The sequence below is a fragment of the Ceratosolen solmsi genome, unplaced genomic scaffold, assembly GCF_000503995.2.
Source record: "Ceratosolen solmsi marchali unplaced genomic scaffold, CerSol_1.0 scaffold31, whole genome shotgun sequence".
Lineage (NCBI taxonomy): Eukaryota > Metazoa > Arthropoda > Insecta > Hymenoptera > Agaonidae > Ceratosolen > Ceratosolen solmsi.
Genome location: NW_011948432.1, coordinates 4,581,416 through 4,593,781, shown reverse-complemented (window position 1 = coordinate 4,593,781; position 12,366 = coordinate 4,581,416). Strand labels below are relative to the sequence as shown.

General features: G+C 26.7%; 1 protein-coding gene across 4 annotated transcripts in view; it reads right to left on the bottom strand.

The window, feature by feature from the left end:
• Positions 1-7,811: 7,811 nt before the first annotated feature.
• LOC105364350 (choline-phosphate cytidylyltransferase A) overlaps positions 7,812-12,366 on the bottom strand; it is a 35,192-nt gene continuing 30,637 nt past the window's right edge. For 3 of the 4 annotated variants that reach the window (XM_011502251.1, XM_011502252.1, XM_011502254.1), the window contains exon 9: positions 7,812-8,308. In XM_011502251.1, coding sequence (XP_011500553.1) covers positions 8,206-8,308 — 103 coding nt within the window. In that variant the 3' untranslated portion in view covers positions 7,812-8,205. The remainder of the gene's footprint in view (positions 8,309-12,366) is intronic. The other variant, XR_912949.1, reaches the window with a different exon arrangement.

Sequence of the window (12,366 nt, the reverse complement as noted above, 5' to 3'; positions counted from 1 at the left end):
GGTGGTGGTGGTGGTGGTGGTGGTGGTGGTGGTGGTGGTGGAATAAAAATTATAATTACAATAATTGCTCTTTATTTTCGTTCGTTTTACAAGGCAGTCGCTGTATTTTACGCAGAAGCCTCAAGAGTCAGTGACCATTTGTCAAAGTTGAAATCATTAGGCACCATTGGCTCATTACGAGATACGAAAACACGTGTGCAGTATACGACACAACGCACATTCGTATTTAAGATCTCCAAATCACGTATATACTTCATTTTCATTTAACGGTGCGAATTTGATCTCTACTAAAAAAAATGATTTCAATTATCCTCGAAGCTTCCCATGACATAAAAAACGCATTCTCGCCACTACGCAATATCAATTAATATTCGCCCACTTCGCTTCTTATTTCTCATATGATCAAGTGTATGTACTTATTGTGGGAGGTGGCTTATCCCTCCTATAAATCGCTGTACTCTTATAAAAAAAAAAAAGTGATCTAAAAAATGCGCCACAGACTTTCTAATGCGGTAACAAATGTGCCTGCAAATTATCTTCTCGTTTAACTATACACATAATAATTCATAAGCTCGTGATCGTAGTACAATTTATAATGGTGTAACACCAGCTTATCGACAATGTGCCTTATCATTTCCTTCGTATAGCGACACGTAGCACCCGATCAAAAAACAAAAAAACAAAAAAACAAAAAAAAAAAACAAAAAAAAAACAAACTTTAAAAGTATGTATCGACATATTTTTATTATTATAAACTTTGGTTCACATTGATAAAACAATTGCGTTTGTAGTCTCATTATTATTATAAAAATATTCTTTTAAGCGTTAAAGTACGTTAGGTAAAATACGATGATATAATAATATGTAACTAAAAGAACAATTTTTTTTTAATCAGGTGCGAATCAATTATTATAAACTAGTGTCGATCGATTTTCTACATGCCGTGGCATCGATACATTATTGATATTATACAGATGATTTACATATGAAAACAATAGTCATGACTTTCCTAGCATAACGCATTATTAAATATATTGTAATAAATAGTCTTTTCTGCTGCCATGCGCAATACGTGCGCTTATCGACAATAATGGAAAAGAGATTCGATTATTTATTTTAAACTTTTCACGCATATAATACATATTTAAGAATGATTGTAAATTCAAAAAATAACAAAATTTTCAGCACTCGTCCCTTTCAAAACATTAAATGCGAGATACACATTGTGCATTCTTGTATTTATAATGTAGACATGCGTTCGAACGATGAATGTTATATCTGCGCGCGCGCGTGTGTTTGTGTGCGCGCGTGTGCCATATGCTACGATCGTCGTAACCGGTGGTCCAGCCAATGAGACTCGCGTTCTCTATATTCGTTTTTTTAAATTTCCCTTATTACGAATTACATTATCTAATTTAACCAATTATTATTGTTACTGCTTTTTTCAATACCAATATTATTATTATTATTATTATTATTATTGTTGTTGTTGTTGTTGTTATTATTATTATTATGATTATTATGATTATGATTATTATTATTATTAAATTTATATTCTTCCTCGGGAATTATTCTGTAAAACAGTTTTGTATAAAATAGCGAATTAAACAATCTCATCTTAACGGACTACAGTCGCGAGTTTTACTTTCTCCTACAATTTAATTTAAAGTGACGCTCTCGTTTATCACTGCTTTAAATAAGTAATTACTTTTACATGAACAAAGCTCTCAGTACGACTATATTTATAGATTTTAGTTGTTTGTAAAATATTGTTACGCTGACAGAAGTATTCAATATTCAATAATATATTATGTCAAGTATGTGGTTTAACAGTCGCTAGTGCGTAGCGTATGATTTAAGTTATAATTTTTCGATATTTTTTCATTTCTTTAAGATAGCTCGTGTAGTAGATGAGTTTTAATGAAAATCTTTGGCTAACCGATAAGTTATTTCAAATATTCCAAATATGCCGGTAACATGTACTTGGAACAAGTTTTTGAATGAAATTTCTCAGTTACAAAGTTTTATGCTTATTGATTACAAACGGCCGCATAAGATTATCTGAGAATTTTCAAGAAACTCTCGATCATTAGGAATTCTTTCACACATAAAAAAGAAAAGAAAAAAAGAATAAAATAAAACCAACAATATCGCTAGTAATTCACCAATTAATGGGTAATAATTAATTATTTTTAAGAAATAAGACAAGTAATGCTTAGCGGTCCCGTGATATTTAGCATTTGGATAACATACGGTAAATAAATGCATATAAATATATGTATGTATATATACGCATATAAATACACGCACGCACGCACGCACGCACACGCATACGCAGAGAGAGAGAGAGAGAGAGAGAGAGAGAGAGAGAGAGAAACGAACAAACAGAGCTAGACATATAAACATGAAATAATATAATATAATAATATAATATTTGATACTTAATAATTATTCAGAATTATTAATATAAAATATAGTATATTTATTTATATGTATACATGTTCAATAACGTACACGTGGGCTAACAACCATGCATTTGGTATCCATCCAGATGGGATGTGCAGTATTTAACCGATAAATCCATAATGCTTCAAAGTGTAGAACAACGACTATAAGTAACAATCGTAATTATGTCGATTATTATTGATTACACGTGTGGTAATGGTGTATTGTCGTTATATATTCACCGTAATGGAAAACCATTATGATGAAAAAATTATAGTCACGGTACGAAATCTTTCCTATCACAATTGGTACGCGCGGATTATATTTAACGGAAAATTACCGAAATGATAATACTTTCGAGATTAAGATAATCGTTTTCACTTCGCCTCGCTCTGCAACCCTACGGATTTCGTAACGAATATTATAAGTTTTGAGTCTGTCTAAAAGTACACATATAATAAAAACTCGATTCATTTGACAATAATTAAATTATTTTTTCAAATTATTGATAAAAGTGGTTGTTTCAAGATCTGAGGCCTCTTTACGTTAAAGCAATTGTGAATAATTTCCTTTTTTTTTTCTTTTTTCAATCACCTCATATACTGGGAATTATGACAAAATTATACTCAAAAGATATGATAATGAATCTCCACATCAAGACATTATTATTATTTTTAACCATTTTAGTTCGTATTATGATAATGTAAGATGCTTCTGTTGACTACACCATATAGCTAATTTAAAATAATCATGGGGGTATGCTATTCCTACGGTATGCACTTTATGAATTTCATCAGTCGCCGTTACGATAGGTCAAGAACCTCAAAATTTATCATTTTTATAGTCCAATTCGATAGAATATTAATATTGCAAACGATAATAGCAGTTTAACTGTGCAACAAATGGCCATTGCTGATGAAAGATAAGGGAAGCCTTGAGAAGTCCATAAGAAATATTCCGGATACACAAGAGCTTTTCTATTTTATGAAGATTGAAATTTTATTAAAAATTAGAGATGTGGCTTAATTATTCTCAGCACTGTTTTATAAATGATACATTGGGATGAAATTGTGAGATTATCTTCAAACTATCCGTGGAACGAATTAAATGACTTTGTGCGTAGTTTTTAATTAATTATTTATTTATTTCCTGACAACGATAAATAGTTTTTACCAAAAAATTTGGGACTATCGAAAAAAAAGGGGGGGGGAGGGGTAAGGGGGTGGGGGAGAAAAAAAAATTATATTCGTATATTATTTGGATATTTGGAATTATTTTGAATATTGAATAGGGATAAAATTATTCTACAAAAACATTGCCTCACATATAAATGTAAATTAAAGACTTTTTTTTCAGACTGCTCGGATTTAATGATCGATAGCAACGTTAAATTAATTATAAAGTGATAGTTGATAATCGGAAATCGAACAATTACAAATTAATATGAACAAAGAAAATGTATCGAAAGATTCATTAAAAAATCGAATATCTTTTACGAGGTGTTTTAGCCGAAACGGAGAAGCCGAAAGTGATGGGATTATTCAACGTTCTAGCAATGCGACTGATAAGTGAAACAAAATATAATTCTCGATTCAAGTCGCCTTTGATAGAAGGATTGCCGAGATTTTAATAGATTCTAATTCTTCCACGTACTTATTTAATCTAACCGAAATGATTTCACGAATATTTTAATCGCCTTATTTATTAAAAAAAAATTTCGTACTGAAATTCTTATACACCAAGGTAATTCATCACCAGTCTTCAAAGTCGTAGTGATTTTATTTATTTGCGTTTAACGATCTTGGCTTTACTTAAAGTAAAATAATAAGGATCTACTACTCGACGTTTATTTTCATATGACCGTTCTTAACTAATTCTTTGCAATTCATCGGTAATTGTTGATAATGATGATGATGATGATGATAGTTACGATAATATAATAATAGTAATAATAATAATAATAACAATAATAATAACAATAATAATAGTAGTGGTAGTAGTAGTGGTGGTAGTAGTAGTAGTAGTAGTAGTAGTAGTAGTAGTAGTAGTAGTAGTAGTAATAACAATAACAACAGTAACATTAAGAACGACAATGAGGTTTACAATTTGCTAAAAATGTTAGCACCTCAAAAATTTGAAAAATTTCTACAAATTCATTTAATCGTTACCAAATGCATTTACATTCGCAATATATCAAAATATCATTATTTATATATATATATATATATAAATTTCATTTACCCTACATTAAATGCATTATATCGAACGCGTTTTATAAACAGACAATATAGATGCACTCTTAGACGCAAATCATCCAATATTAAATTATGAGATCTTGATGTTACATGAAGCCTATAATTATAATGCATTCAGTCAAGACTCTTGCGTTATTGTGCAAATTTTAATAGATATATAGGATCCATATAGGAATGGATGAGTCTTATTATATGATCGATCGTTAAGATAATGCAAGTACTTCTATCAGCTTCATAGAAATTAATACAGACGTCTGCCCATAAAGGCAATAAAGCTTTAAGTAAATTGGAATTTTTTGCTGTACAAAATAATAAAAATAATCGTAATGCGCGAACTGACGAATTGATTAACGAATCGTTTTTTAAGTGCCAAAATCCTTATTATTATTATTACTTTTTATTTTTTTATTTTTTTATTTTTTTATTTTTTATATCGACTAACGTAATTTGATTGAAAATGTTGCTTTCTAATAGTTTTAAGATTTTATTACAATATTTATTTTAGTCAACAATGAAAATCATCGATTACTTATATAACATGCGTTGCTTTAATTATTACAGTTGAATTATATTAGTAGGAATTTTCACGATAAGTAAATAACTTTTAACTATAGCCACAAATTTATAAATTTTCATGCATTAAATACCTGAAAATTGAATGAATAATAATTATATGTCAAATTGGCATTTAATGTAAAATAAATATGAGCATGGTCGATGATATTTCGAATAAATACCAAATATTATACATCGTTATGCAAAACATTACATACATCTATTTTTCAACGAAACCTCTATTCTTCAAGAGATATACCCAACACAAATTAGTATTAATCTATTGAAAAAATACAAATTAATATTTTATGTACGAACGTATTGACTATTTCAGCCATTTACCAAGTTATGCTCATATGTAGTACATAAGACGTGAAAATAGCGTAAAGAAGCTTAAAATTGTTCGTAGAGACAGAGAAGTCGAACGTTTCTTTGCAAAGATTATCGATATTTGTACGTAGGTTTCTTCATTTAATTCCTTTAAATCAAAATGAAATAAAAAAAGGAAGTACTGTATTTATCGATGGAAAGTATAATGTTCGATCCGAATTCATACAAAGAGTTACGATCCAATATTACTAGCCTAATAGTTTATAATAATGATACGACCCAAGACCAAATACGATCAAATACCGATAAGAAAGTAGTGAATGCGCTGAAAGATTAATTTCTCTGGTTAGCAATAAAAATTCGTCATACGGATCTCGATATTCGAGTTTTTTTTAAATTTGCCTCTTTTTGCTTTTTCTCGTTTTTATGTGAAAATTAATGGTAAGCCAAGATAATTTAAAAGTAAAATTAAGTTGTTAGAGGATTTGGAAAGTCATAAAGTAAAAAATAGGGGATAGTGATAGTCGATAGTCGATGAAAAGATTAGTCAACAGCAAAAATACCTTCAAAGTGCTATTTCAATTAATCAATTTGCAAAATAATGTTCAAAATATTTACTACAAAGAATTATATTATAGACAGGTGTAGGCAGGTTTAAAATTGTACTTGTATCAGAATTTAATTAAGACTATTATAATTAGTTCGAATGACAACGACAACAAAAATTAAAAGATCTATCCATTGCTATTGATAGACAAACATTATAAATTAAATCTCTAATCTATCATTATTAAGGACATTGGTATATCATTAGTCGACTTGATCTTACACATCTGACGTCGATATAATCAAATTCTTAATCCATGGCAATGTTAATTGGGACAATTATCATAACTCATTTTCATAAACAGTTGGAAAACTTAAATTAAGCATTAATTCTTTACTTTTCTAATCGTTGATACAGACAAAACACGTGCAAGTAAAATCTCATCAGATTATTGCTAATAACTGAATAATATTTCTTTACTGTGTATACATAAATATTCAAATGAAAATAAAATAAAAATATATTTATTGTATTTTTAACTTAATGATAAAACCAAATATTGGAATATATTATTGTTGTCGTTGTCGTTGTCGTTGTCGTCGTCGTCGTCGTCGTCGTCGTCGTCGTTATTATTATTACTATTATTATTATTAATTCTTGTTATCATTATTATTAGAATATAATTTGAAAAGAACAAAGTCTCGTACTAGCATTATTAATATACAACAGAAACATAAAAAGTTTAATACACGTACTTAAGACTACAAGAAACGTGTTCTATTGTTACTTATGCGATAAAGAATTATTGGTGTTTAGTTAAATTAAGTTTAATGAGATTTTTCTATCTATACAAGCAAGGTATTCCGACCGATTCAACAACAAATTAATCGACAAGATTGTTTATAACGAATACATCTGCATTATAATGATTAAAAAATTGTTAAAGATAATGTAACTGTCAAATAAGTTAAATTATAAAAATGATAGATCTTTAGTTGCGTAAAAAAAAATAATAAATAATTTAATAATGAAAATTTGAATAACCACATTGGGCATTCAAATATTACTAATAATAATCATTTTTACAAGAATTCAAGTTATAGAATAATAATTAGGTTTAGGTTTACGCCTATCTCAAGTTCTTAGAGTTAATAAATATTTAACACTTACTTATTGGAAAATATATTAGAAGTAAAAACATTTAGGATTCATTAAAAAGCGAAAATTATCAAGAGTATTCAATATTTATTTTAGCATTCAAATTGAATGGTCGCTTAAAAGCTCTTAGTAAAAAGTATTTCAGAATTTCTATAAGCAACATTTTCAGTTAGCTCACAAATTGTCATATATTAGAAGGAACGTCCATTGGATGAACAAGTTTGGCACTTCTAGCATACGAAATACTTTACTTACTTTACAAATAATTAAAATCTGTAGAAATTTATAAATTTTTTTTTTCTATACTCTTAAAAATTAACAAAGCATAAGATCCCTACGATACGTTAAGATACATTGAGAGAGAGAGATAGAGAGAGAGAGAGAGAGAGAGAGAGAGAGAGAGAGAGTGAAGGAATCTTTTTAATTAAATGAAATTTATCAATTGCTAAGATTATTTGTCATCATAATCAAAATATTCATTACCAATTGATCTATCCAAACGATATTCTCTCTCTCTCTCTCTCTCTCTCTATCTATCTATCTCTCTCTCTCAATGTACTGGTAAAATGTGCAGCGCAGCATCGCCTTATTATCGTTAATAATTTTCTAGATTTCAACACTGGAAGCCGAAATATTTGAAATCTATTTGATTTTATTTATCATTCGCATGGTAATCTATCACGTTTAGAAAAATCATGATAGTTTGTTCTCTCTAAATTATCATTTTTCTTAAATTTCGAAGTAACGTTTGAAACACTTTTAATCGAGCATTAATTAGCCAATGATAATTATTTCGACCTCTTATCTAGCGGTGCTACCAATTCTACGATTTTATTAAATAAAATTGAGAATAAGACAGCATATGTTTGGTCGAAGTTTAGAAAATTTGAAAGACAAGTCGAGGTAGCTCAAAAATCACTTGGAGCGCTGCTGTACTTCGTCATCATCGCTGTAATCGTCGCTGACATAATGATTACCGCGAGAAAAATCATAGCGTCCGGCCTTTTTTGGTGGAGGACTGAAATTATAAAATTATTAATTTAAAAACTTTAGAATATTATTTCATTTATCCTTGTGTATACACACTAAAATACACATTAAGTATGAATAAATTTTTGTATATCTAATTTTTATTCACTATATGTCGAAAAATTCATTAAAAATCTTTCATTAATATTAAATTAATACAAAAATTAGTATATTATAATAGGATGAAAATAAGTATAATATAGTGCAAATGCTTGTTAATAATTATAATTTTACGAATTTTCTGAAGCATTGTTATAGACTAAGTGGATTAATAAATTTTTATGAATTTTTATATTAGTACAATGTTCACTAAACGATAAAACAAGCCATAATATCAATAAACAATAATCATAATTTACTTCTTCGACCCAAAAATTCATATGAACATTTATAATTAGTATATACATAGTTTCATTTTAAATTACATTTAAAATTAAGATTACTTTATTTAGATAAAATAAGAGAATCAGAACCATATTTATCAGCTGACGAATCTTAGTACTTTTAATGAAATATGATACATTTTAAGCGAAGGTGATTGATAAAAACTTTTATCCTCGTATAAAAAAAAGTTTAAGTTTCTTTAAATTAAATAAAAATTTGCATTAAATTTTGAATCGCATAATGTAGATAGATATTAATTTAACTTAACTTTTTATTGATATTTAGTAGGTTTCAGTATAGCTAATAATAGTATAAATAATAAAATCTTGCATTTTATTATTACATTAATAACTATTTTATCGATATAAATAATAATATTACGATTTAGTGATCATTTCGGATCTTGGATATAGCCAGTCTTTTGTACAAGTTTCCCATTAATTATGCACTAAAGTACTTTTAATCTTACTGTTTAACTAATTATGCATAGTGCAATAAATAAACCAGTCGATATTTGTATTAATATTAATGATTTAGCGATGAAAAAGGAGTGCGAGTGAAAAAAGGATGTAGAAAAAATCGCTGCAGCTTAGTTTCTTGTATATTATGTAAACGAATATGTTTTTTTTTTCCTTCTAAGGTTCACTGTGCGCTTTTAATCAAATTATTTCAATAATCATGTAAAATTTTTTTTTTTTTTTTTACTATGTCTGGTAACAAAAGTTCGCGTTTTAAATAAAAATCCCATTTGTGATTAGATTGTTTAACACAAAACTTTCAGAAATAATAAACATTGGAAAATAATAAAATATTTATATAATAAAAGTATTAATAACGAATTATATTAATGATTAATGTTGTCGATCGTTTGGTTTGCCTTTTGTTTAACATAATATACATCATTTTGAAATGGAATTTAAGATTACGTAATAATATACGTCGATAATAAAAATAAACTATAGCAACTGTTATTATTGAAATTATGACTAAGAGATAAAGGCACGCATTCTGTTAAATTATTTATTAATTTCCTGCATTGAACGTTATGTAATTCAAAATTTCATAAGTATGTAATAATTCCAATAATATGCGAATTAAAGAAATTAACAATACTTTGGAATTTATAATACAAATAAAATATTAATCGACTATTAGCAGGATATTATTTTTAACTTTACATAAAAATTTAATTCAACAAATACAGAAACAAGAGACGTCTAATAGTGGAATAATTCATCCTCGATTTAATAATATTTTGTATTTATTTTGAAACTCGTTCAAATTGATTAATTTCTTTGAAAATCTGAATTTTTAAAGTATGAAAGAGTCGTTACCCTCCAATTCCTACAAGTATTTTTTTTTTTTAATAAATATGGAGACTTTTTTTTTTTTGTTTTTTTTGGCCCCTCAATTAATATACGCATATTTACAAACTTTAATTGATTACATTTATAAGTACAGCATTCATGAAACTAAGTTCAAATAATTCTGTTTTAGCATATTTATTTTAATATAAATTAAAAATATCTTATTCTATGTAAATATGTATGCAAATACAAAATATGTACAGAAAATTAAACGTGAAACAATAAATATAGTCGATATTAATAAGACAAAAATGCACATTTTATGTTTGATAAAAAAACAAAAGTAAAGATTTGATTTAAAAACATTGCCCACCCAATTTTCAAGATATTGCATTAACTACACATACCCCGTAAAATTAAATATTCATATTGAAAACGTACATTCATTTTATAAAATTACTTATCTAAAATACGTATACATTTACACAGTTTTGTATATTTATGTGTAATTCATTTAGTTTCATACTATATAAACAATTACTCAATTATAAATACTTCACACATTTGTTTAATTGCTAATATGCAAATGCATGTGCCAACGCACACACAAACACGTATATACGTGTATTACGTAATTTTACAAAAGCTGCAAATTTTTATTAAATCTTAATTTTTGCATATAAATCAAATTTTATCGAAATTGTAATATATTAGATGTATATAAGATTTTTTTTTTTATAAGTACGGTAATGCATAGTACACTAACCAATTTAGTCAGTTTTTCAATAGAATAAGAAATTAAATACGAGTCATTGTATTAATATATGATTGTTTAAAAATTTAAGAACATTACTGAAAATAATTATTTAAACATTCATTAATAATAATGTTTTCACATAAATAAATTGAGCCACTTTTTATATATTGACTATTAATGAAAGGTTTTTTTAATAGTTTCGATTTTACCAGATAGTGTAAAACTTCTGAAGAATCAAATTCTTACTTTAATAATACTAAATAGTAAATTAGTTTAATGCCATGGTTTAACTACTTACAGAATCATTAATCATAAATAATTAATAATTATCAATGCTTTATGTATCAGAATAATGAAGTAAATCAAATTATTCCTCGCATATGAATTAATATTATTATTAAAGGTCGAGTTAAAGATATCATTATAAGATATATTAAACATTCAATTTATCTAAAAATTGATAAAACTAAATATTTCAAAAGCATTGAAGAGGTGACAATGCGTTGTCTCGCGTCCCGTTATTGCACACGCAAATGTAGGTAAAATAAGAAAATTAATATTTCAACATTGAAAGACATCAATCATTACATTATGATATTTGTTAATGTTCCCTCTAAATATTGAAAAAAAAAATCTTTATATCCATTTTATGTTTACTAATAATATTATTAAAAAGTATAATGTAAAATAAAATTAATAACTCATATAAGTATAAATATTATATATTTTTGATTGTTAAGAGGCTATAGTTCGTAAATTATTAGAATAAAAATGTGTAATTATTAAAACCTTAAAAGATTTAAAAAATTATAATACACTGCATTATTATGGCATTGGATAGAGAAAGATAAAAAAAATTCACAAAGCCACAATTTAGAGATTAAATTTACGTTCTAATATAATACGTCAAAGACGTATTGGAATTCATAGAGCCAATATGATTTGATTATTTATCATATAAATGCATAATCATGCATGTTTCTAAAATATAAGCGATTATATTAGAAATATGTTTAAATATATCAAAGATTAAGAGAGATAGAGCTTATGATGAATAAACGGGAGAAAAACATGTGAAACAAATTCATATAAATAGAAACGGAAAGTTTTTTTGTTTTCTTTCTTTCTTTTTGTTTATTTATTTATTTATTTTTTCTTCTTCTTGCAATTCATCCTTTAAATAATAAAACTTTTTCGGTCAAACGCTAAACTATCGCTAAAACCGTCATTATTTACACAATCTAGTTTCTCTGTCTCTTCACTTTGGTTTTTAAGATAGGAGCAATGTTTTTTCTTCTTTTTTTTTTTTTTGCTTATTATTATATTTAACATCAATTTGAGCATGGAAATTTAACTTTAATTATATTTTCGTCTGCAAATTTAATTATGAAAATAATAATAATAATATAGATCATTGTACCAAGGCATATTAAAAGTAACGCGAATGAGCATACGTTGAAGGGGATTTCACCGAAAAATTAAAAGTAAGTAATTTTTTTTCGCTTCAATTGCTCTAAAGGTACGTTGTATTGATTACTAAACAAACAATCTATTTCAGCAATTAATTAATTGTTTTTTTTTTTTTTTTTTTTTTTTTTT